The sequence below is a fragment of the Antrostomus carolinensis genome, unplaced genomic scaffold (genome assembly GCF_000700745.2).
Source record: "Antrostomus carolinensis isolate BGI_N321 unplaced genomic scaffold, ASM70074v2 scaffold6725, whole genome shotgun sequence".
In the NCBI taxonomy this organism is placed as follows: domain Eukaryota; kingdom Metazoa; phylum Chordata; class Aves; order Caprimulgiformes; family Caprimulgidae; genus Antrostomus; species Antrostomus carolinensis.
The window spans coordinates 1-27,326 of NW_010314160.1; the positions used below are offsets into that span (position 1 = coordinate 1).

The 27,326-nt window shown below is 38.0% G+C and overlaps 1 protein-coding gene across 1 annotated transcript in view; it reads right to left on the reverse strand.

The window, feature by feature from the left end:
- Positions 1-23,930: 23,930 nt before the first annotated feature.
- RGS13 (regulator of G protein signaling 13) overlaps positions 23,931-27,326 on the reverse strand; it is a 7,349-nt gene continuing 3,953 nt past the window's right edge. Inside the window, exons 3-4 of the mRNA XM_010167543.2 lie at positions 26,463-26,629; positions 23,931-24,128 (exon numbers count right to left, since the gene is read on the reverse strand). Of these exons, the coding sequence (XP_010165845.2) occupies positions 23,931-24,128; positions 26,463-26,629 (365 nt within the window). The remainder of the gene's footprint in view (positions 24,129-26,462; positions 26,630-27,326) is intronic.

The following is a 27,326-nucleotide window of genomic DNA, read 5'->3' on the forward strand; positions in this document are numbered from 1 at the left end:
CCTGCGCGGCCTGTGCTGGCAGGAGGAGGAATAATTTGTCAAACAGTAAGAACATTCTGACTTCAGCCATTTAAAAACTTCTACAGACGAACAACACAGGGAAGGATAAGAATGCATGTTTGGGGCAATTTATTCCCACATGGGAAGTGAGGACCAGAGTGCACAGGGTCCGGCACAGGCAAGGGCCCCGTCGCCAGGCGGGAGCTCCTGTGCAGGCGGAAGGGAGCCAGCCCCGCGCTGGCCTGGTGAGGCTCAAGCCGAAATATCTTCTTAGTTGCCGATATATATTAATGTTACCTTAATGCTTGTGGATTGAACGTAGAGCCCTAACAAATGATCACTGCCATAGAGGTATTGAACTACTAAATGCAACCTGTTCACAGATATTTTTATGACTGCAATTAACTTATTCTGGAGAGGCCATCTTATTACAACTCTCTACTTGTTGTCTAATTGTAGTTATATTATTTGTGTAGCCGGAAAAGAAATGTGCTTACTCGTTTAACTTTCGGAGGATGAGTCAGAGGACTTGTTTAACCCATACAATATAACATTTTTTGTCCTGTTTGTGGTTTCCTGGCTTTACCTTACTAATCACGGTGTAAACATTTGACATATTTCCAGGTAAACTTATCTGGTAAGTTTTACATTGCGTAAAAGGGTATTTTACATTATTGACCAAAATACTTATTTAACCCTCAATTCATAAGAATAAGGCAGAGTCTTTCATAGAAAGACACAGGGTTTGTGTGACTTCCTCTAGCACAAGTGTTGACTTATGATTAGCTTTAGTAGCAAACTCATGACAAAAAGATGAAACTACTGCAGTCCTGTAAAAGCCCATGAAAAAAGTCCATGAAATCTAGCTGAAGAACAGGGACTTCATTCTGTGGATGGCTGCAGCAGCTCCTGCCCTCAGCTCTCTGCCTGCTGCAGGGAGGAGAGTTCAGCTGCCAGCACCTGAGCCCCTATCAAGATTTATAGCGTATCATATCAAGGGAAACAAAAATTGTTGTTTTATGCTGTGGAGTCTCAGCAGTTGTTTCACTATCAGCTGAATCATTCCTGCAATAGGAAAGGAAATCTCAAAGAATAGGGTAGATAGCTGGATATAAACTGTCCCTTCCTCTAGTAAGGGAAATATAAAAATTGTAGATAATTAAGAACATATCTGCAATACACAAGAATGGTAATAGAGAAACATGGGAGGTAGAAAAAGGAAGAGACATTGAGAAGGTTGGGAAAGGTATGGGCTTGCAGGATGCCATGACTTCTTGTTTTCAACTATGTGCATGTTTAGAGAGGAACAGGAAATGGGTGACAAGTTTTGGGCTGTTGAATTTGGCAAGCAGTTTCTTTGAGGATGAATTGGTTAGTTTTGTAATGCCTATACTTATAGCCAGGATTTGCTACATGAAACTAAAATGTATATTGTAAAAGGAGGGCTGTAGGGATTAGTGTGCTCTTGCAAAGCAATTCCTTTTTTCTCTTGACAGGAACATTTTTCTTTCTTTTTAGTAGTGAAAAGGAAATTTAAGGAATTGGTGTGGTATTTGGGAATTGCAACAAATACTATTGAAGGTTGGATTAATATTGGCTTATGTAAAAGATAAGCAGGAAAAGGCACATAAAATTCTGCTTGCCCATCTTGTATGGCTTGGACAACTCACACTGTATATGAGACAGTTCCTCTGTGTACAATACATTGAGCTGAGCTGAAACTGCAATAAATCTGAAAAATCTGCAGTACAAACTGAATGTACTGAACCACAAAATTTATGAAAAACGGTCTTATCTCATGTTCTGTTGTAGGTTCAGACTGTTTCCTAGCCTGATGCCAGAGTTTAGTCGGCAGTGTTTTTAAGGACTAACAGGATTTGGAAAAAAAATATTTGCATAGGCGTCAGATGCGCTTTTTGTTCTATCCTCTTTCTTAAACTGATGTTAAGAATGTACCACTATTACTGAACATTAATACACCATTTTTGGACAAAACTTTACTACTCTTCAGAGAGACATATTGTAGCAGTCACATTTAATGAGAAAATCACAGTAGCTCTTTAAAATCACTTCATTACCAGTCAGTACTAACTTACCATTGTGCTCCATGGTTAATTAACTGCTAAACACCAATCTTTCAGCAATGGCTTCTCCTGGTGCAATTATTTCCTATGCTACCTTGTGAGGTTAGTTATCTGTTACTAGCTTAGGGAGGTTTATGTTTTTCACTTTACTTCCCAGACCTAAGCTTCCAGCTTTGTGTATAAGCATGCAAATAAATAGTTGGAATTTAAGAAAGGGCAGAGTGACCAAATATCTAATTAAAACCTTGTGCAGTTGTGATTCAGGCTTCCAAACCAAAGTTCATGGGAGATAATCAAAGGCAGTTCATACAACTATGTACATAAACACAGACAAGAATCTAACTTTTGGCACCTGTTTTTTGGAGAAATTTGGCACACATTTCCTGAAGTGCAGAGTATAAGCCATTGGTACTTGACAGCTTTTCCAGAGCCTAACTGTGATAGCTGTCCTGTGATGCACCTTGTATTAAGAAAACAAGGACGGGCTCAAATCATCACATTTTAATCTCCTCCTCTGTATTTCCTCAGACCTCAGAAGGAATTTGGGCTCTCCACTGGTCCAGCTTTAATGGAAATATGTGCTGAATTAATTGGCAGACTCTGTAATACTTTTCTACTTTTGCAGATAGTGATTACAAATCAGTGCAATAGCGACCTAGAGTTGACAGCTGCTCAGCTGTTTAAAAGGAAGAGCAGATAGCTATCCTCCTGAGAATATAGGCTGCAAGCAGAAAGTTCTCTTTTTGTCAATGGACCTTAATGGAATGGCTGTTTCAGATTTCTCTTGTTCTCTAAACACGGTGCAAATTCGAGTTTCACACCATGTTTTCTTTGCATGCCAAGAATATGTACTTGCAGATAAAATGCAATGCTTCAAACTAGACAAAATGATATTTTAAAGACCACTGTAGAGAGAAATACCAAGAAAAATATGCCATACTTTTGGAGGGAGATCTTCATATCTAAAATTGGCCATATAGGTAATTTGAGTAAGGGTAGCCCACCTTGGACAAGTGGCAGTTCCTGCCCCACTGCAGATAGGGTCTAACAGGTCATTTAACAGCTGCTGCTTATTACAATCTTGTATCCCTGTGGGTTTGGGGTTGTCCTAAATGGTAAACAGGTGATGTGGTAACTGTTAATTGAGCAATTAACTGCTATTATATAGAGGTGCTAAAATTTCAGGAGGTTTTGAATGAAGGAAGGGCATATGTTTGAGAAGGAATGGAGGGAGGTGTTTTGTAAAATTTCATGTGTTGTGGTTATTTTAAGGTACTCCTGTAAAATATATATCTGAGTGATTTAAGAAGTGAAAGCTATGCTGAATTACCCTTCTAATTCTCTAACAGGATACTTGCACGAAATCATCTGAGCAGCTGAGGTTAGAACATTCTGATAGCAAGCTCCTCCAGTACAGATGGCTGGATATACAACCTTCAGGTGAGTTCAGTGGGATTCTAGTACAATAGTTTTAAGTAAATATGTTTAATCAATTGAATAATGATTCATATTTTATCAGAAGTTCCCTGCAATGTGGGCTTGAACCCCTTCAGGGAGAGGAAAGATCAGAACCTGTGTTTCTTACATCCTGGGTGAATGTCATCTCTGTTACTACTGGTGGCAGCTATATTTTAAAACAAAGATTGTGAACTCTTTTTAGCCCATTAAAGTGACATTGTTCAGAGCAGTAAAGTCTGAATGAATGCTGTGATGATGTTCTAGGTATTATAGTGCCTAGAAGCAAAGTTTCTCAGAAGCCTGTGCTGCTGTTTGGAGGCAGAAATCACCTTGGTCTGCCTATGTGCAGACCCTGTTGGGACCCCCCCTATTGGGAAGGGACATTACTCTAATTGCCTTGAGCTCAGTGGTCTGATAGACCTGTCCATGAGGCCAGGAGTCTTACTGCAGGATTTCTGCTTTACAGCTTGTGAGCATCTTGTAGCATAGGCAAGAATTTGTGTTTTGTTTGGTAATGAGCCAGTCAAGTTTGATTCTGCTTGCAAAGTACTCTATGGACAATCTGTAGGCTTAATACAAGGCTAAGGTATGTCTGTCCAGAGTATGCAAAAGACATTGTGTTTCTTATAAATTCTGTTTCCTCTTTGTATTTTCTATTACCTTTTGATAAAGATTTGATTGTAATACTTCCCATAACTGCTGAGAAATAACCTTGGGGAGCTGGGGTATAGATTTCAACTGCTACCAGGAGCACAGAGGATACTCACTGCTCAATAACTCATTAGAGCTAGTAAGCTCAGCAGGGCTCATGGAGGTGATGCCTAGGGTCTGACTAACTGCATTTCCCAGCACTACACAGAGATGTGTTTATGTAATCTTCTGTTCTCCTCTGTTTTAAACTTATTTTTGTGTTTTTTCTGGGAAAAGAGTTTTTAGCCAAGTTCTACATTTGTTTCCTTCTGCTATCTGTGTGCCCTGATATTCAACAGAGAGCAATGCTACTAGAGCTGAGCCCACACCTGCTCTGGCAGCTCCCATAAGGTTTTCCTTTGCTCTTTGGCACTTAGTGAGCTGCACTGGCTGCTTATCTATGAAATGCCTTGTGTCACTGTAGCTGTTTCCTTGGACAGGTATGTGACACTGTAAGAAATAATAATAGTAGAAAAAAATAGACAAAAAATTGGTGCTTCACTTTGTGTTTAATTTGCTCTTGAAATCCAATGCAGAGCCTGAAAGTGTCTCATTTAAGAGCTGTAGCGTTTTGATTACATCATAGTCTATATCAAGTGATGCTCAACATGTAGAATACAACATGTGCTTTAGAATGAATTATGGATAGTTTTGCTACTGACAACATTAAATGCGTCAAAAGGAAATGGGAATGTTGTTTTGTTGTGCGATCTGTTATTTCTGCCACTACTTTGCGTAATATCACAGGATCACAGAATGATAGGGATTGGAAGGGACCTTGAAAGATCATCTAATATAGCTATGCAAACGTCCTTTGGGAAGAATGCCATTAATATACCTGTTCCTTATATTTGCAGTTCTTCTTTCTGAACTTGATTATCTTCAAATTTGGGCATTACAACAAGTAAGTTGTTTTTTCCACTGAAATAAGTAATATTTATATGAAAATTGCACTACCTGCAAATTTGTATAAGTGCTGTAATGTGTTCTTTACAAACTGGTAGAACTTTTTGTCTTTCCTCCTTCTTGTTTGATGTTTGCATTTTGTAGCCATAAAAAGGGAGAGGGGAGAAATAGAGAGAGCAGGTTACATCACAGGTTTTCTTGCATAACATTAGGCTGTGGATAATTTTAAAAATCCTTTTACAAACCAAAGGGTTAAAAAAGGATCACTGGGATATAACATTTAAAGTATGAGGGCTTTTAGTAATGAAAAATCACCAATGAAAATGCTGAGATTGTTGCTGTATGTTTCTTATTGAAGAAAATGAATGTCAGAACATGTCTCCTTGCTTCCATCTGAAATATTTTCTCGAAAACAGTTGCAGAAAGTGGGTGTAGAATAAATGTTTTTGATATTTGCAGATTTTTACAAAAAAATGTCATGTATTCATTTTATGTCACGTAAATCTAACCGGGCTTAATGAATTACCCCTTCTTGCTAACCTTCCTTGAAGTAATTTGGCGTTTGCTTTATTAGTTAAGGTTTTGCATAATTACAGTTTTTGATATATTACTACTATTTCACATGAGATAGTATCTGAAAAGAAAAACATGGCAAAAAAAGTAAGTGTCACAGAGAATTAATGTTCAGTTATAAATCTGCAAGCAAATTTGAACAGTCTGTTCTAAAATATTTAGTATTGTTGGCATAGAAAGACAGAAAAGCTATGTTGGTAAGCTGCAGAAAGTTATGTTTGTATGTATGGTGTGTGGGGTTTTTTTGGTGTGTTTTAACTTTGTCCAAATCTCTGTGGTCTGAAGTCAGTACAGCTTTGCTGATCAGGACCAGGCTAATGTGAAGCTAACTGTTGGCTTTAATGTTGTGTTGGAGATCAGGCTTGATATTCCCATCCTGTCTTGTAAGTGTAAATTTGTGCAAAGCTTATTTCAAGAACTGCCTTTAATTTCTTTGTTTAAGTATATTTTATTTTTATGTTGTGATCTACAAGGAGTCTGGAAGGCTTTAGATCACTAGTGACTGTTGGTAGCATGTCCTGGGTCAAAGTGGATAAAAACTATCCATCTCTAAGTTTTGTCTTTCTGAATTGCTCTTTTTTTGAGATGGGATTGCTCACCTTTTCAAACAAATCTTCCCTTTTGGAAATATCTTCAAAAATATTTTTTCAGACTTTTTCTTTCCAGAAGCTAGAAAGAAAACATGCAGTTTAAAATGTAACCAAATATAAATTGATTCAAAAAACCCTTGTCTTATTTCAGTTTTACTATGGCTTTGGTGTACTAATAGGACACACTTTGTAGTTTGGCCATAGTAGAAAAGGACCTACCTTTCCCACTGCTTATTCCCCTGAGGGTGTTCCTTGGTAGGGGAAGGTAAGGTGGGCTGTCTGTCAGCAGGGTGCTGCTCAGTCCCATGAGTTGAGTGGAGGCAGCTCTGCTGGTGGGGCCTGTTGCACTGGAGGAATTAGACAAAAGTTTCCACAGCAGAGTTTTTCCTGAGGTAGCAAAGTTGGTGGAGGGCAGGGTGTAATTTTACATGGTTACTTCTGTATTACTTTACATTCTATTGCAGAAGCTTCCATTTGTTTTCTTGCTGTCACCTGCTGGTTCCTTTTCTTGGTGAAAGACTATCTGCTTGAGTAAGGCTTTTGTATCTTATTGGGTAGCAAGTGCCTCTTTCTCCTGTAGTCCAGGCTTCAGGGAAGGCAAGAAAAAAACCCAAGCCTGATAGAAAACCTATGTGATTGCATGGATAGTCTTCTGAAGACACTGCTGAATAAATGTTTGTGATAGAGGTAGTTCTCTAAATGTGTTTTGCTCTTTCCAAGTATACCAGGAGGAAGTATGCCTCATTGACTGGGGACATTCATGGTTCTATTGAAAGATGGAAGAATGACTCAACAGAATGCTTTATTTAAACAAAAAAGAAAAAAAAAAATCACTCTGGCTCCTGGGTACCAGCAGCAATACTGTTTGCTTTGATCTTTTATTTGCACAGTAGGTAGTCATTTTAATCTCTCTGATGCCAATTATAGTGGCAAGTACATGTTGGCCATTTGACTTCTGTTGTTGGGTTTCCTATTCCAAGTATTGTAGTCCATGTAGGATTGCTTGGAAATGCTGTTTGTTCTTGATGCAAATTCAGTGCTGTCAGTTGCTTTTCAGTAGGGTTTGGCCCATATCTGATGGAAGACAGCAACCAGTACAGTGGTGTGCTGTGCATGATGAGGAAATAACTAGAGCAATCTTTACATCTCATCTAAGGGTCTGGCAGAGGATTCTTGTACTTCAGCATGCGTGTCTGTTTCTTTAAACTTGCACACTTAAGCATGAGGATGGAGTTTTTTCAATTACACCTCTAATCTGATCTGTGCTGTTGGATCACTTTCTAAATGAGGGTGATTATGTAGTGATGGTGCTCTTTTTCCTTCACTTATGGCATTCTCTTTATTTTCATGGGAAGACTTAATGACATAAGGGAGTTGAAGTTTAACATACAGCCATTCAGCAGATCCATATGATAACTAATGGAACATTTTACTTACAGCAAGTATCACTTGGAGATATGTGTCAGTTAGAGATGTAGCTGATGAACTTAAGCTTTCTTGTCTTTCCTTCCCTTGTTGGTCTTTAACTCTAATAATAAGCTTATAAAAACAAGCATAGTAAGTTTGTTTTCCTGTCTTATTCCAATTTTTTTTGCATAAACACATCCACAAACTAAAGGGAAAATTCATATGGATGTCATAGTTGCATACTTGCATTCTTCTCGGAAAGAAAAGGTTTTGCTCAGCTGAACACTTTCGTTTCCCTGGCTACAAGCACTTTGTGTATTAATGTTTTCTCCTTATCAGAACTTGTCAGTAACTTTCTATGGAAGAAGAAAATGATTATTCCACTTGTCTTTCCAGTTTTGATAAAAATCAATAGTTCCTGCTAACAAAGATTTCTCAGCTCTGTGATGAAGTTCTTTTCCAAAGTTGAGAGAAAAACACCTTTTAAAACACATTGCCTGGACACTCAGGTGTGGTATGGGAGACCTGGCTCAAAAACCCAGCGTCCTCCATTTGCTTTCAGAGGTCTGTCTAAAGCAGCAGACTGCTGGCTGACCATGGCTGGATGTACAACTCTCTTCTGCTCACCATTGTGTAACTGAATTTAACAGGAACGTTTTCTTCCATACAGCAGCTGAGGGTGCTCATCAAATCATTGTTTCAACCAGGTTTTGGCAGGATGTGGAAACTCACTGTGGCATAACCTAAAGCTGTCTCTTTGTATGGATTTAGAACGTCTGCTTCTGGCTTTGAATGAGGCACAGCGAGGGCTGGTAACCTCGTTGTAGTATGGCTCCTGAAAACACAAATGGGTACTCAAAACTGGTGGGTGTCATTCCCAGCCTGCACTCAGCCTCAATAAACAGTGGTTAAGTCTTCACAAACATTTTCTTAATTAAACTTTAGCTATTTGTTATTGTACCTTGAGACCACCTGGAGAATTTGTGCTCTACAGGAGAAATCTTTCTGACACTGACATTGTGATCACAGAGTTCGCTTCTGTCGACAAGTATGGATGAAATGGGGGATGTTTCCATCAGCCTGGGGGTGAGCCCTGGAAACCGTACAGCTAAAACTAAGCACAGTAAGAGCTTCAGACACTGCCAGTGTCCTGGGCAGTGTGTATTTTATATGATTTTGGTAAATCTGATTTTGGAGACTACAGGTGAGCTCTGCTCTGTAAATGCTAGCTTATTTGCCTGTTGCTAATGCTACTGGGTCTGTGTCGGGTTAGGTCTGAGTCTCGTGTTGTTTCGTGATAGACCATAGCTTTGGAGCTAGTGTGTTATAAAAAATTAACTGAAACATGTGCTTTGTAATAGTCATATTTTCTTTCTTAGATCACTGAGCCAGCACTATTGAATTTTAATTTATTGTGAGGATATATTACCATCTAGTGCTTTGTTAATTTGCCAAGTGTTAAGTGGTTGAGTTTTTCAGCAGCATTAGCACATGGAACTCTCTGGCTCTTTTGTTTTTTTCCTTTTAACTTATTATTCCATGTCACTAGCACAGTGAGTCACCCAATACGCTAAAGCTATTTGGTAATATTCCTGGAACACTGTATAAAACAGTTTATTCTGATGTTACTTTGTAACTCTGATATATTCTTATTCAGCAGATCTAATCCTTTTACCCATTAAAACTTATTCCAGTTGACACCAGAGGCAGCACACTTATTGCTGCTTTTTCTTTCCGATAAATTTTTAGTCAAATGTGTCATTCCCCAAACCTGTGGTATCAGAACATCTCTCAGGAGATGCTAGCAAGCACCCCTGGACAGCTTTCTGTGGAGAAATTGCTCTCCTCAGATATCTCCATGAGGAAAGGGAGCTTTGGCAGTGCAGCAAAGTTTAATCTTCTTCCCCTAAAACGTCAGTGTTTGTGCACGCCTATAGAGGAGAGGAGGATAGAAATGGAAGATGAGGAGATTTACATGATTGTGGATGCATAGTGCATTAGAAGAAAAACTATAAATTTTAAACTTAAAAAAAAAAAATCTCCACTATATTTACTGATGCAAACCTCAGCAATGGGTGGGGAGATTCATATGAGTGCTCTTAATTTTGCAAAGCTGATATTGGTTAGTTTTGTATTCTGTCCCTGCTTCCTGTGAACATGAGAGCAATTGATTATGCAAAAAGATGTGGAGTGGGAATTTCTTGGCTGCGAACTGTTTGGTGGCAACAAGTGTTGCCAAAACAAAACATTGTGTTTTATATATCTTTTAAAGAGTTGTTTAAATGCCTCTCTTTAAATCATAACTAGAAATTTGTGGTGGTGGAAGGTATTGTTTTGCAATTGGCTAGATCTAAACTTGTGTGCTTTACAGAAGATATGTAACCTTTGGAAAGGGAAGGTTCACTCCTGAAAACCCCTCCAAGACTCCTACTGGTAAAGAAATGTGCTTCCTGGCTCCTTGGCAAGCCTCAGGACTGCATCTGTCCTTTTAGAGTATGTTTTGCTAATGCTAGGGAGACCATGTACTGTTGTAGGTGTTGTCTCTTCTAACTTGAATAAGAGAAGTGACCTTTTGAATTGGGTTTTCCTTCCTTTTTTTTGTTTGTTTGTTTGTTAGTTTCCTACTGAACCTAAGCTGTAATTGTAGAGACCTGCTGGTTCTGTGGTCTGTAGAACTGGACCTTCACTGCATCTCATTAATGCAACAAATTATAAAGCTCTAATATCTATTGATATTGAACTGAGACCTCAGTGGGTAGTTAATATTTTGAAATACATAGGCATCATACACATGTATAGAAGTTTTGAACAGTAAACAAACTTGTAAAAGTTGCTGAATTTCTGTCCACAGTATATAATCAGCCAACAGCAAAATTTGAAGGCTCATTTGCAGGCCATTTAAATTCCAATTTGTATTTGTGTAAAATTCCTTCAGTATGCTAATTAGGCACAACACTACTCAGACTCTTATTTAGCTTATTTTAGTTCATATTTGAACATAAGGTTTTTATCATCTTTCCACTTATATCTGAATGCTAATTCATTTATTTATGAGTAGTAGCTGGCAAGTTTCCAGTATTTAGAAGTCTCTGAAGAAAGCTTATGCAGAGCTGCATTGTTTACAGTAGCAGGAAGGCAGAAATAAGCTGCACCTCTGATAGCAGCTTTTTAAGGAATTACTAAAAGAGAACACAAGTGACATACCTCAATGAATATTTATTAATATTCTAGAACAACATGAGCTGTTTGGAAGCTCCTACTGTGCATTCTGCAATGTGCACGTACCCATTACAGTTTCAGTAATGTCAGCTATTCGCTACGTCACCTTCCTCTCATTAAACAAACAAACTGTAATCTTCACAAAGTAGAGGTAAATATACATTTCACTGTAAACAGGTTGGTTAAACTGCTTTATATGGTCTAAACTTTGACAAGACCAAGGACAAGTGTAGCTTTTGGCAGTTTTCCGACCTAATTTGGAATAAGGCAAAAAATGCAGCTTTTAAGGAATGATTTACTTTTTTTGGAGTCCCTTATCAATAATGGAAAAGAATTCCTATAAGAAATTTCTTGAGGTTCAACAAATTTTAGGTCTTTTAATGTGAGTCTATGAATGGTGGAAGATAGGAAATTTGAAGAATTAGACTTGGATGACTGTTTGAAGAGTATCTCCAAATTCTTTTTGGCTTGGTTCATTAACTGAGCTCTGCACAATCCTGACACTTTCAGTTAAAAACAGAGATCTTTAATACACCTGTAATGTTTAAAGTCTTCTGCCTGAGATTTTCTAGCCTCTGCTGAGATAGATTTTTATTTTCTTATATACAGGCTATTTCTGCACAGAACATGGTTAAGGTTAGTAACAGCAACAGAAGCTCCTGTTGTTGCTCTGCATGGGTGCTCAGTCCTCCCAGGGTAGACCTATGTTGGATCACCTCATATTCCAGCTGTTGCTGAAAAGATGAGCTTCCCAGCTCAGCAGCTGGCTGAATAGCAGAGTGCATGGGTGCACAAACCATCAGCAAAGATGTGGAGCTTGTTTCTCTAGCATCAGAATTTCAACTCTGCTTTTTGGAGTTAGTTCTCAGAAGGGATAGAAAGGTGGGGTATGGCTTATCTTCTCTTTACATGAGAAGGATAAGAAGCAGTAGTGCCAAATTAGACCTGCTTCTGCTATAGGCTCATGGAAGGGAGTCTGCCTTGTCTCTTACTCGTAGGCTTAGCTATATATCAATTTCCTTCATCTTCAAATTCTGACAGTTGTATGTGGGGCAGAATATTATGTGGATGTAACAAAGGGCAGATAATTCCCCATGCTTCTCTTGCTTAACATAAGTATTTGTGGTTACTGGATAATATATATGTATATAGATTTGGCATATTATGAATCAGTCTTTCTAAAAATGCCTAACAGCTTTTATTAAATCTTTGAAGACAGACAGTTAATACTTTATTATCTAATCAGAAGTAGCACCATTTTAGCATGTTGAGGCCTTCTTGTGTGCTACATACTTGTAATAGTAAATGAAGCTACAGAGTTCTTCAAAACTAGATGTCAGGAATAAGTAGTATTTCTTGAAATTTAAGCACAGCTACTATTTAAAATATTAGATTTGTTCCTAAGGGGGGAAAATACTTAAGAAAATTAATGTTAAATATGAGTAATCTTATTGAGAATCTAGAGGGGCATGCATGGCAACTAACAAATATAAACTATACTTGGATTTAACTGGACTATTCAGGACTTTTTAGGAAGCCAGGTGCTTCTAATGGTGGGGAGGTGAAAAACCTAAACAGAAAACAAAAACCTCCCCCTGGGTCCTTGAGAATGTACTGGTGAGGGGAGAAGCTGATGCAGTAAGAACTTGAAAGCTAAAGGAAATGTGTGGGCTTGTTCAGTTTTCTGTTTTGTTGTTTTAGTTTTTGGGGTTTTTCCCCCCTTCTCCATAGTTATCATATTTTCTCATTCTGGACATGATCATCTGCAGTTCTAGAAGTGCTTTGACATCACCTGTCACTAGATAGAATTATTTTGTATACTATACTACCAGCAGACTAATGTAGTCTGTGCTGAATAGGAAGAGTGTTACAGCAGGAGGTTGTGCAGATGTGGCATGCTTGTAAAGAAACCATTATACTTGAAGTAAAACTTCTCCTGTGGAAGATGCTGGTTACATATTGAAGAACTAAATTAGGGAGTTGTAATTAAACAAGGAAGTCAGATCTGCATATTTTAAAATGTGATATTTAAGAAAGAATGAGAGTGGAACAAGAAAATTGAGTAGAAACAAGTACCAACACAACTGTCCATCTATGCTAACTACATCTTTTTATAGACCAAAAAGGCTCTAGGATTTTTTTTTAATGTTGTTGATGAGCTTATTCACTTTTGGAGTCCAGTTGTGCTTTTCTGTGTGTGAGATTAGCCACGTGTTCCCTGGAAACTGTTGTGACAAATGCAGTACTGCTTTAAGCAGTGTTGGGACATTACTTTCTTGCTGGGACCTTATGAGGCCTTTCAGATGTTTTGGGGGGCTTTCAAACTGATGCTTGACAGTAATGTTACTTTTAAAAGTATGAAGTAGAAACAAAGAGAAGTATAAGACTATGGCTACGTGACTGAAATCATGATCTGTATCCAGCTGCTGGCTTTCCTTTCTCTCTGGGCAGTTTTGGCTGAACAGCAATGCTAACTAGAAGGGATGGTTCCAGCTGAACTCTAATATTAAAGTGACTGTGTGACATAACTGGTCTTTTTGCGTGTTGAAATCTATGTGGCTTTGGAGAGGCTGGAAAGGAGATGTGTAAAACTGTAACTTGAATGTTTCCTGATCTATCCCCTAAATACTGTTCTGTTAGTGAAGCTACCTTTGAAGTCTCATTCTGTACCACAGAGAAATTCTTTTGCTATCCCTGTACATGTCCAGGTACAATTTGTTGTTCATCCCCTTTTCTGGTCAGTATGGGTCAGGACCAGCACAGGACTGACACAGGAATAAAATACAATGTATTTTAAATTGCTCTACTTTATATGAAAGTTGTTCACCTTGTGCCTTTGCTTTTAAAGCACTGGTTTGTGTTTGTTTCTCTTGTTCTTTTTTGTTTGATATGGTATAGGTATAGGCACATCTCTTGTGACACTACTTCTTGTTTCTTCACTTATCTGAGAATCTGTTCTGGGATTAATTCTGCATTGGGCAGTGTGGTCACATCTGCCATTTCATTTGCTGTGCTGCGGTAAAGCAGAGTACAACTTGTGCTTTTAGCTTCAGTGAGCCTTATTGCTCATTAATTGTCACAAACCTTAATAATTTATTGATGTCAATTCTTTTCAAATCTTTCACTTCATATGAAAAAGAAGGTTAATGGTAAGCAGCTGAAAGTAAATGACAAACCTAATGATCCAATTGTTTCCTGATAGAGCTCTGTAGAGAAGAAGCAGTAACAACCTTAGTTTCCTGAATGTGTTTGAGTACCATATATTCTTAATCACCTAAGAAAAGACTCTGTCCAGGCAGGTCTACTTTGTACATCTATCAACAGAACTGTTTCACAAAAAAAAAAGAGAAGAGTGGAGCTCCAAACAAAAGAAAAGAGCAACAGTAAAAAACTGACCAAAAGCCATTTTACTTTGTTGAGAACCAAAGGAATGTTGAGTTTCTATACTGGTATTTCCCATGGGATCCAAATTGCCCCCTTTACAACACTAGTCATAAATACTTTTCTCGTTGCTTCAGTAATATTATTACACATCTGGGCTAAATATGATCAGTCTTAGATCTTGCTGTTCCAATGTATGCTGATGCATTTGCATGAATGGACTGTGCACAAATTGGGAGGGAGAAGAAAGCTTCCGATCTCCACATGTGGTAAGCTTTAAATTGTTTGTGAGGGTTTCAGAAAGTTTTTTTTTGTTAGACTAAATGGGAAGTCTTTTTATAGCTTTGTTTCTCTTCTTTCTTAGCTCTTGTTATTTCTGGTCTTGCAGAAGTGGTGTCCTAATTAAAACATTCTGCCTTCTGAAGCCTGTTGGTCACATGTCAATTGTGTTCTTAAATGAAAAAAGAAAAAAAAAGGAATAAGAAAAGTCTGTTGGAAACTTTAATTTTCTGATTTATATTTGACTGGTGCAGTTTGCTTCTCTAAATGCCTCTGTATACCTACATGATTAAGGCTGATTGTTTTGTGGCTTTTTTAAGCTGTACATATTAAAAATATTTTTGTAATATAAAAATAAAGAATTATGTACTCTTACTGAAATAGAAGATGTACTTTAAGATGGCTTGATGTGCTAATGTGGATATTCTGGATGTAGTTTGAAATTTTAGAATAATTCATCTTAACAAATAGCTGACTTTATTCATATTGCCTCTTAATTTTTAACCCTATCCCTTTGAACACTTAACAGTTACCATTAACAGCGTGGTAATACACCTAAAGCACTGCTGTAACTGACAGATTACATTCAGTACAACACTGCTTAGGTTGCCTTTTTTGCAGGGGGAAAATTTATGTGGTTTGTTGTATTGGTTGAAGAAGGCACTCCAGTCTCTTGTGGTTTTCCATTCCCAGAGTCTTGAAAATCCAACTGCCTTGTGAGGCAAGGCCTGTGCTGGTGGAGATGGATCAAACTGTCCTACAGCCTGCTCTTGGGATATTGTGAGGGACTCTTTCTCAAGTCCTTGCTATGGCTGGGAGTGAGTTGTCTACCAGTGTGGGCCCTGGCCAAAGAGGAATGTGGTGGGCAGAGGTCAGGTTGGGGGTGAGCTGGCACTCTTCCAGAGTTCTTTCAGCTGTTTGTTTTATTTGGGGCAATATTTCTCCAGGAGATCAGGTATGCCCCTATGTCTCATTAAGTTCCTTACCTGCTGGTTTTTCAGCTCTGTTACTCCTTCATGAATTTTCTAAAGCAGCATGCACTAGTGCCCTAGGGCTTTCCGTGAGGACTACCAGCATTTACACAATGTAAATATATGACAATCTAGTCCTCTCTGTCCAGAAATCCTTCCAAATTACATCATTGCTAAAGCCTAACTACCTCAGAGTCATGAGATGTGCTTTTATCAAACCAGTTTCTCAGCAGTGGTTATAAACTTATGCTAACGGGGTCAGGTAATTTTTAGTGCTGGAACTGATTCTTCTGCAGATGTGAAGTGTAGAGTAGACTAACACTGTTCTAAAAATGCTGTAGATGTGTTCCACCTAGCTGCTTTCACTTGTAAACCATGAGATGCTGGGTAGAAAACCTATTTTTATAGCCAAAATGGCTGGCAGACTGAGTGCAGATACAGAAATTTGAAGAATTATTTCAAAAGCTGTGGAAAAATAACTATCTGGATTATTTAGACCATTAGCTTCATGTACCACTGCACAATAATTAGTAAATCCAGACTACATTGCTAGAGGCAAAATTATTAGCAAGTTCTATTAAACTTTCACCTGTTAGAACAGGTAATTTGTTTGCTAGGTTTCATCTTTAGTCTTTGTTCTCATTTCTGTTTGTGCTGAAAAATGCTCCCTGAAGTTTTTGTAATACCAAATCTTAACAATTATGTTAGAGAAGTAGAGCTAGACAGAATATAACTATCTCAGCAACTGCTCTGATTTTTACAGCAAATTATGTGACTTTTATAACTGATCATCCCACGAGGATGATCCAAAGGTTGGAGCACCTCTCCTATGAGGACAGGTTGAGAGAGTTGGGGCTGTTCAGCCTGGAAAAGAGAAGGCTCCAGGGAGATCTTATAGCAGCCTCCCAGTACCTGAAGGGGGCCTACAAGAAAGCTGAGGAGGGACTTTTCATAAGGGCAGTTAATGATAGAACAAGGGGAAATGGGTTTAAGCTGAAAGAGGGGAGGTTTAGATTAGATATTAGGAAGAAGTTCTTCACTGTGAGGGTGGTGAGACACTGGAACAGGTTGCCCAGAGAAGCTGTGGCTGCTCCTCCCTGGAAGTGTTCAAGGCCAGGTTGGATGAGGCTTTGAGCAACCTGGTCTAGTGGAAGGTGTCCCTGCTGATGGCAGGGGGGTTGGAACTGGATGAGCTTTAAGGTCACTTCCAACCCAAACCGTTCTATGATTCTATACTAGAGGTGGATTTCACCGACTCTTCAATACTCAGCAGTGTAAAACTATCTGGCTTTAAATGTCAGTGAAATGTTCATCCAGTGTACGACTGCAAAGACAATACAGTCTTTTTTGAGCAATTTTATCCTATTTTAGCACTAATCATGTTACTAGGAAGTGGTTGTCATGATGATGTCGCAGCAACAAAAGTTTAACTAGAATTGCTCCACTGTATTTTGTTCTGTGGAACTGTTGCTGTGTTTGTATTCTGTAATTGCATTTGATAATGTGGTATTCATCATCTCACACTAATTAATCTTTAATTAATCCTTGTGAATATATCTCAGAGTCAATCAACAAGCCCACTCAACTTGTGGGCTAGATGGGTGGCACTCCTTCAGAGCAGCAGAGACCCGCCTTAAACAGACTAAGTTTTATCTTGCCATGGTTTAAGTGGGACTGTAGGAAACCTGTCTGTGAGCAGCATTTCTTGGAAGGCTTTGTTGTGTGCTGAAATATTAGTGGTGCTTTGGGGCAGTGATTATGGAGCCAGTCTGTGGTGGTGCTGGAGACCATGCTGGAAGGCTCAATGTGGAGAGTTCTTTAAAGTAGCATCAAGGTTACTCCTGAGAGAGTATGAACTTATCCAAAAGATGTTAATCTAGAAGGAATACAACTTACACAATATAAGTCTTGAGTTATTTAAAACAAACAGCAAACCCTTTAAAATATCCTAAAATATGTGAATGTTAAATATGTTTAAAAAAAAAATCAGTATTGGATGTAATGAGAAATAAAAGAAAAACGTGTTCTAGAAAACAAGAGCAGGAGGACAACCAAAAGAAACTGTTGCAAAAATACAGCTAAAATGGGAAGTAGTGAGGGAGTGAAGAAGATAATGATGAATAAACAAGTAAGTTTTGTATTGGTATCTGAACTGAAATGAGATTACAAATGCTAAAGTCCTCTTTCATTATTATAAGATTGTTCCAGCAGCAGATGCAATTCTGAGTGAAGGAACAGCACAGGCAATGATTCACAGGCTAGAAGTTTCTAGATATTTCTTCCTTTAGAATTTTTTAAATTAATTGTGGACTTATGGATTTGAGAAGTCCATACTAAAGCTAAGTATGTTTTCATTGGTAGAGAGTAATGAATAGAAAATATTGATGTTTTCCACTGAGAAGTGTTGTAATCTGCCATGGTATTGAAGGACACATTAATAACTGACTGGGTCGTGTGCTGTGAATGGTAAATCTCTATAATTGCAAACGTCTGAAAACTGCTTTTAGAACTGGGTATTTATGCAGGTGAAGTTAGTCCTATACTGTTTTTCTCTAAGCAAAGGCAAAGCAGACCATGGCATGGTAAAAGGAAATAATGCCATTAAATAATGGAGTATGTAACTATTTCTTCAGGGGGAAAAAAAAAATTGTTCTTATTTACTCACCTGTTGTTACTGAGGTGATTACTGGAATTACCGTTTGCAGACAAGGAGTGTGGGAGAAAAAACTATTTGCCTTGGCTGGTGCTGTGTGTAGCAACAGCCCCGGTGGTGGATATTCTGGGAAACTTTTGACTTATCAGTCTGAGACTAGTGAGATAGGCAAGTCAGGACACAAAGCAGAGGTAACAATTTAAATCTGTCGTTAGATGAATGCCATGTTCCTTGGGGACTTGGCAAATACAGTGACAATTTGTCATTTCTGATTGTTGGCACTGCTGATGTTCATGAAATATAGTCTTTTAGCTGTGGTTTCACGTTGAACTATCATATACATCAGGCCTTGTTACCAGCCTAGCAGAGCGCGCTCTTACCATCATTACAAAGCTTCTGCTCTCTGCAGCTGGACAGGAAGACAATGCTCATATAAAGTCTTTAATGTGATTTTTGGATTTGTCTCGCTGACTTGTTTCCCACTGAGAAGTACAGGCTATGGATCTATGGGGTCCTATAAAAATTACTTACAGGGGGATGGGGTTGCAGAAGAGGAACTGCAGCTCTGTTTCCTATCTTCATGCTGTAAAGCCTCAGGTTATCCCCCTTATCCTCAGATCTGTGCACCTGATGCAGAAATGCAAAGAGAGGATGTGGCATTGAGGAGCTAGGGTTGTGAAGGAAATCTGTAGCCCATCAGTGGGGGTTTGCTGTGGTTAAAACCCAACACTCAGCGTTGTGTGTAAACCTCTCAGGGTGGACCTACCCTGTTTCCCATTTGTGAGGTGCGTGTCCTTGCGTTAAGAAGCTGCTCTTAGTCCCTGGATAACTGTACTTTGAGCTGAGCAAAATCTGAAGTACAGGACACAAAGACTTCTGTATAAGAGTGGGCATCTTGAGATAATTGTGATAACAATTTTGGAGGAAAAATAAAGTTATAGATAAAACAGCTTTTCAGAAAATGGTTTACAATACCACGTGTGGGTAAAAAAAAAAAGCCAAAAATGTGAAACCTTTAGCTAATATAGTTAAGAAAGGCTTGATTCAGTTGTGTAAATGTCCTACCAAGGATATCTGGTCTTACCAAGATGCTCTAAGATACCTGTGTCCTCCATTTGCCACTGCAGCAGGGAATGGGCAGTATGTCCAGCTACCTGTGCCACATCTACCAGTCCCAGGGGAACCTTTAGCCCAAGGGTACTGCATACTATAAAGCGTTCAGCAACTGAGTCAAGGCAGAACGTGTATGTACTTAATGTTGACCATTTGCAGTACTCTTCAAGATGTCTCTCCATGTTACTGTTTCTATAAGTGTATGCAGACACATTAAAATCAATGGAAAGACACTGCCTGGAATCCATAATGTGATGCTATCATGCTCTTACCAATTTATATTCCTGTGCAATTTGGCTGCAGTGGTTGATAGCTTATGCCTGGTGTGATAAGAATTCATATTTCTTGTAATTTGTGCACCTGTGATGTTTAGTATCTAAAAGAGTGCTTGGCTACATGATTTGCTTCCACAATTTGTAATTTGTTCCACTTGTGTTTTTGTTTGTTTCTACATTATTATACCTGTTTCTTTTTTCTTTTTCATTTAAAGAAAAAAAAAAAGACTCTTTTGTGTAGTCTAATCAGACCATGAAATGGGGCTGCTATTTTAAATTTGACATTTTTAAAAAATTTTTATTTTTCAAACATTTTTTGGAGTTGGAAATTTAAGATTTTGAAATCAAAGCATCTCAAAGCTTTACAGTTAGTCTGTGTTGCCAACAACTTATTAAACAGCGAATTCTACCAGGAGAGGCTGCTGCCACTGTGAAGCTCTGCTGTGGGAGACTGCAGGCAAGCCTGTGTAAGGATGCAGTTTTTGCCCTGAAAAGGCTGTGGTCTGCAGCCACGTCATCCAGCTATTTGGCATGTGCAGAAAAACGTTCTTTTCGGAAGACTTCTTCCATTGCGCTCTTTCCCCTGTGTTTGGTGAACATCAGACCAAACATCAGTTTCTGAAGGGACCTGTGATTGCAACAGTGCTCTATATTTGGCAATACTTGGAAATGCTATGGTCATTTCCCTTTCCTCTGAGGCTGTAGGTTCCCAAACATCCTCATCTGCCCTGTAATTTGTGATAAACATCTTTGCTCATAGTATTTGTTTAAATCAGTTGTCTACAGTACCAAGTTCTGGATATTACTTCATTACTACGCTTAGAGTGAGACAGCGTATAGTTTATTTCTTGGGATTTAAAAGCAGAAATACCTGGAGTTAACCTGGAAGTATGAAATAATTGACAGAACTTGAGAGAAAAGTCTCCTGAGAAGTTATTCTCTGAAGGCTTTTGATCACACAATGGAGCGACATTATATGTTCTCATTTACTACCTATCTGTGCAGAAAAGGTTAACTATGTTATTCTTACTGTTTTGTTTTGACTGACTGTAATTATAAGTAGATTTTTACTTTGTTTGTTAGACCTGATATGCAATCTGCATTTGTTATTCTACACTTATCAGCTAGACACCAAGAGCGGGTATAAAACTCATGGAAACAGCAGTATAACAATAGAGTATAAATTTCTTCACTTTTTATCAAGAAAGTAGGCCAACACAGCTCATATTTACAAAGTGAAAATCGTCTAATAGTCAGCTCTTTTTAAAACAAAAAAGGCACAAAACAAAAAACCAAACCAAACCCCAGACCATCTGTCCAGTATGGGTTTGGTTTGGTTTTTTTCAGGGAGCTTCAATAGCTCAACTGTTTCCAAGGTTGGATACAGTTAATTGCTATAGTGGATTTATTAACCTACATTTTTATCTTGCTATATTTAATGTGTTTGAAGAATTGCCATTGTTTTGATTTTTAAAATTCTTTTTATTCATATTAAGTAAATGAGGGAAGAATGAGAGAGAATTCTGCCAATTTAGCTATTTTAAAGTTTTTTATCTTAACAGCAGTTTTGAATGATTAATGTGGGCAAATGCCTTTTAGTGTTGTCTGCCAGTGGAAAGTGTATCTGAGCTCGTTCAAGTGCTGTTAATGAAAATGTTAAAAGCAGTGATTTGTTATTGCTGCTGCCATTAGTTACTGTTTTATGAATCATGTGATCTGATGAAATACACTGTTGTTGTCACGCATCTGGTAACACAAAAGGGAAATAAAGCAAGAGAAAGAGCTCTACCAATTAACAATAAACCTGTTTTGGGAAAAGGACCCTCTCTTCTTCCAACTTAACTAAAAGCTTGTTTGGCCTTTTTTTTTTTTTTTTTTTTTGTAGCATTCTAGAAGGAAATGTAAAGTTAATAAGCTCTCCAGTAAGAAGAGTTGCTAGACTCATCTGTTAGCAAAATAAATGCTAAACATTTCATGCCATAAAAACGTGTTTGTGAGTCACTCTGATATCTCTGAGCATCCTCTGTGGAAGAATTTATTTTTCTTTTTTTCCTTCTTCTGGATAGTCTCCTTTCTGCAGGGAGAAAGGGTCTGTCTATCAACAGGCTCCCTGACCAGCCTCTTTGTCTAACCCCTTCAGAAGACTGCATGTGAAGCCTGCTTGGATTCAGAGAGGTATTATCCTTGGTCATTACAAGCCTCTTCCACTCAGAGACCAGTATTTAGCTCTTCTAAATGTCTGATCCTAACGGAAATGGGAAGGCTTTTCACAGTGTAGTCCCTTGTTTATTTGTCTTTACCTCTTTCAGGCAGGCTTTTGTTGCAGATCTGCTTCTCTGCAGAGACTGGGGTGTGGTTTTTTTGTTCCTACAGTTTTTCTTTGCTGTGAGACTGTGGCATCTGCAGGATGAATGAAGCCAAAGTCCAATGCACTTGTATGTACATCAGAAGTTAACAGCAGTAAAAGCTGTACTGTCCATAGCTGGATTTCCTACGGAGCCCTTGCTTGCTGAGGGTGGTTTTACAAGCTGAATATTCACACATTTGCATGATAAACTTTTCATATGGGGTCAGTGCAAAAGGAAAGTATCTCCTATTATAGTAACAATCTCTTTTCTTACAACAGTGAAGCTGCATTAAAGCTTTCTGTGCTAGCATAGATTATGCTAGTAGACACGTGTGTAAATTCCAGCTTGAGAATATCTGTCACCAATAAATCACTCCCCCTCTTCCCAAATGTAACCTGTATTGTGCACCACAATAATACCACTGCTCAGAGGGCCTAAACAGTGATTTTTTTTAATTTTTTTTTTTAGGAGAGATTGAGGCTCTACCTTAAAACATACTTACGTATAATATCTTATTACACTGGCAAGAAGAAAATCTTAAAAGAACAATTGTAGTTTCTCCTCAATACAAGATAGATGCCATGATAGTGAAACCCAATTGCTTGTTCACTGTCTGCACTGACCTGTGTTTTCATGCTTGCTTTGTAAGGAAAAGGCTTAGACATTCACACTGGAAAAAAGAAGGGAGTTTTTTAGTGAGAACAAAAACTTACTGTGGTTAAGTAGCAGCACAATGAACTGCTGTGAGCCTTCTATAGAAAGACAAGGCTTTCCCAACAGAGATGAGATGATGATTTATTACATTGTCACAACGATTGTCTTTTGAAACTAGGCAGCCAAGCTACAGTTTAGTAAACTGTTAAAAAGCATGAACTGGCTATATGATTGAAGTCAAATAAATCTATACAGCTGAATAAATATTTCATTTCCTCCCATGAAATCATCCCAGAGGATTAGTGTGATGGTGTCAGGGTTAATGGGTCTGCTGTCAGAATGACTTTTTCTTTGTATTCCTTGGAATAATGCAGCTTGAGAAGATGCTGGAAAGGTCCCTGATTTCCTGTGGCTTTTGGTGTCTATGCTGAAGTCCATTAAAACAATTAAGAGATATTTGAGAAGTCAGATTGGTTTTTAAATATAAACCAGAGTACTTCAATTACCTGATCAATGAATCAGCAAGTTGTCTTTTGCAGTTTATGCATGAGAGAAAGAGACTGGTTTGTGTTACACTATGATGTTCAAATGTCAGGTCTGCTTGTATCTAATTATTAGGGTGCCCAAAGGGAAAGCAATGTTTTTGTGTGTCCATACCCAGAAAAAAAGACAAAGTATTAATGATTTTTATCACTGGAGATAAACTCGGGAAACATTGGTAGTGTCATATTATACTGTAGACCAAGTACCTTTGTAGCATTTGTTGTACATCATAATTCAGCATAAAATTTACTCTGCACCATACGAATGCTACAATTCATAGGTTAAGTTTAAGCAAACAGCTGTAGTTCACAATTTCTTTTACTTTGAGAGAGTATAAGAATAAAACTACAACAACAAATTAAATGCAACAATATAGATGTTTTTTCTTCTGTTACGTATAGCCAAATACACATTTATTTCCTAGCAACAGAACTATTTTATGTCAGATCTCTCAAAACAAGGATACTGAAAAGATGTTATTAGAGTTGACAAATATCAATAAAAGACTGGAACCTTGGGCTATCACTTTTGGCTGAAACTATTTTTTTATACCTAGTTTACACTAGCTTTTAGAATTTTATTGGGAGAAGAAGAAAACAAAACCAGAGCTCTTTCATGGGAAAAGAAAGGAAAGGGGGAAGATCGTGCCTCATCACTTCTGATGTCAACAGAACAGTTTAGCAGATTAATAATAATATTTGTCTACTGTCTGATTTCTCATGTCTACTTTAAATCTTAAACACTTGCATGCCAGAAGAAACCTTTCTAAATTTTCAGCCATTCTCTTTAATTTACTATTGAATTACTGCTATTAGTTTGAAGGTTGTGTTTGAGTTTTTGATAGAACTTTGATTCAAGAAATCGGGGATAAGAATCTCTTTCCATGTGCATGTAAATTATTCTCTGTGCTTCATCAAAACAGGACTGTGTTGGCTTTTGAATATTCCTTATAATCGCTTTCCTCGCAGGGCTGTCAATGTTAATCTGAAACAGAAAACAACATTACTGAAGTATCACTGAATAGGAAGGGTAAGGAAGATTGAATTTAGGGGACCTGTACTGAATGTCTCGTATCTGTATCTTTTTACATGCCCTCTAATCTAAAATCAGAACCTAACCAAAAACATTGATTCTAGCAGAGTGGATTTCTCCTTACAATGCCAGAAAATCCCATCTTATTAGTTGACCAATTTTCTGCTCTTTTGCTGTTTGATCTAGTAAGACATATATTAGTGGATGGATGGGGGAGATTGCTTCCTTGGGACAAGAAGACTGAGTGGTGTCTCAATTTCCCAGTCTGCACCACATTATTAATGGAAAGGCTGTTTTAATTCTGACTGTTGTGATCAGTAGATGTCAAGAGCAGTGGTAAAGTCACTAGTGCTGGACTCCTACGTAGAATAGGGACCCAAGACTTCAAACCTTGGGGAGGTTAAGCCGTGTGTACTTTATTTGCTTGCTGCTTCTAGAAAGAATAAGAATGTATGTATGATTCAGGAAGAAGTCCTGAGGAGATGGTTTGCATGAAGTGGCTACAGTGGAAGGAGTAGCTGAAAGGTGCTGATATCTAACCCCTCCTTTATTTTGTTAAGAATTGTTCCTAGAGCTAGGATTAGATTCCTGAAAAGGAAGCCCGACTTTTTATTTCTAATCAGTACAAGTGACTAGAGGTGCACAGTACTGGTGAAAAACAATTGCTAAAATTATGATCTCTGGGATAAGATAAAACTGAGCCCATATATCAATCTTGTTTAGGAAAAGTTTTGATTCCTAGAACTCCTCAGCTGCAATGCAGGGTTTGTCGCAGATAAATTGAAGCTCTGTGAATGCGTAAGAGTAGAAAGGCTAGTGACAGGGAAATATACCAGATAAAATGGGAACTTTTGATTAATCTATTAGCTCATGATGAATTATATTGCTTGTTTTCAGTTTGACTTTGTTAATGTTGAGAGGAGAGCTCTAAAGATGTGAAATTAGTGCTTATGTCTCCTAGGTTGCGATCTTCCTCTTCCAGAGGAATAATTTGAGCTGCACCTTTTTTAATGCTGCTGAAATTTGAATATAAACTGTGTTTAAAATCCTCATGAGAATCTACCTTTTAGAGTGGCAACTATTTCTTGTGTTAATAATGAATACAAAGAAAATGTGAAATCAGTGTGTCCTGAAGACCTAGAAACCAGCAAGCTAATAGCAAGATTCAAATACGTACTATTTTAGGAAAAAAAATGCCACTGCTTATTTTTAACTATCCTTTTTAGGCCTTTGGTTTTGATTAATGAATTTGTGGTTAACAATACTGACATTTCTCTTTTGGAAATGCAAATGTCTTGCTGAGTTTCCTATAGCTGCGCATGCTAAAAATAAAATAAATTAGAAAAAGATAGAAAAATGCATTGTCTTTCCACTTGGCATTTAAAACCAACAGAGGGAACGTTCAAATTTCCTCAAGTTTTGGATTAGTGGGAGTGGTTTAGACATTTAAAGAAGCAGCTGCTCTCAGCCAGCACTTGGGAATCTAGCTGAGTTGGTTTTGACTTGCCCTTCAGTGTCAACAGGGAGGCTGCGTTTTGAAACTCTAGAATAGTTTTATTGTTATGCGTAAACCAGAAAATAACCCAGTCTCCTTTTTCAGTTATGTCAGCCTGCCAGAGGCAGCGGCAGTAGAAGCCAGTATTAGCTCATTTTTGCAAGGAGAGTAATACGCAGGGGTAGTTAAGGGTCGTAGAGCTTGACAGGCTGAGCAGAAGAATGACTTTTTTTTTTTTTATAGCTACTTGTCAGAAAAAAAACCAAATCACTCCAATATTTCACATACAGATCTGCTCTGTTTTCTCTAAATCTAATGCTGCTGGGAGCAGAAAAGAATTAATCTGTCTTGGAACCTTTTAGCCCATTTTACAAAGAGGACAGCACTGTGTGGAGTTTTAACTTTGTTCATTTAAGTTTACTCTTGCAAAGACTAGAGTAATATATACAAGTAGCAATGGCATAATCCAAAATCTATTGAAGTGATATTGATGGCCCCTAGATCAGATGCTAAAAAGAACAGAACAGATCCAAGAACTTGGTTCTTAATCTAGCTGTGTCTTTTGCTTGTATTCTTGGTGGATGTAGTTGGAAGGTTTGCCTGTAGACAAGATGTAAAGGCAAGTGTTAAAATTCTGGGTGCGAAAGAGTTTGGGGAGGATGAATAGCAACAGTTTTCACTCCCGTTAATACCAGAGGCACTAGCACATGTGTTGTTGCTTTTTGTCAGCTACATTACAAATCCAGCATTTCTGTTAGAGGAAATAGACAGCTCATGTTATTGTGTGTTACCTCGTTGGGGGCCTGGGGTTGAATGTAACTTGTAAAAAGTTTCCTGGCTGTGGAAATCCTTTTCCTCTGTGATGTGATTTTCTTGTAAGCTTCACAAGCAAGCCAGAATTCTATGTTTTCATCACTGTGCTCTGTCTTCAAGTAGGTCTTGTAGATCATAGGACCATCTGTAAATATTTTAGAAGATAAATTTATATACTATACTATATATATGCATTACCTTTAGAATCCTCTGAAGGCAATAGGGATGTTTACAAGGCAGTATAATTCTTGATTTTCACCTATAAATATTCTTATTAGGTAATGTCAAAGTGGAGAATTAAACACATTAACTCACCCCAGAGCCCTACACTTCAACATTGTGCTTTGCTGCACGTACAGAGCTCCCTTTAACCTCACTGGCATTTCACTGTGCAGGGACAGAGCACTGAAAGCTCTGTTCTTCCTGGTCTCTGCAAATGCTATCAAACATATCCAAAGACTGACAAGTATTTTTAAATTTCTTAGTTTTGTACAGAAGGTAACTAAGTATTATCAAGTAATCCTGATCTGAGTGAAGAAAAAAGACCACCTTTTTTGGTGTAAGAATTTTGGGAAAAAGCAATCAGCAAAAAAAAGAAAAGATTTTTCTTGCTGCTGTAATTAAGTAAAGCAAAATACACTGTTCACCAAATAAGTGGTTCTGCACCTTAGAATGTCTTTGAAACATCTGGCAATGGAGTTTGACAGCAGCAAAAAGTGGCGTCTTGGCAAAGATTAAACTCCTGAGGCTGCCTTTTGTCATGTCATTAGACTTGCTTTGTACATGATTAGGTGCCTCTAGCCAGGAAAATATTTATGAGACTTCACTTGGTGCTAGCACTT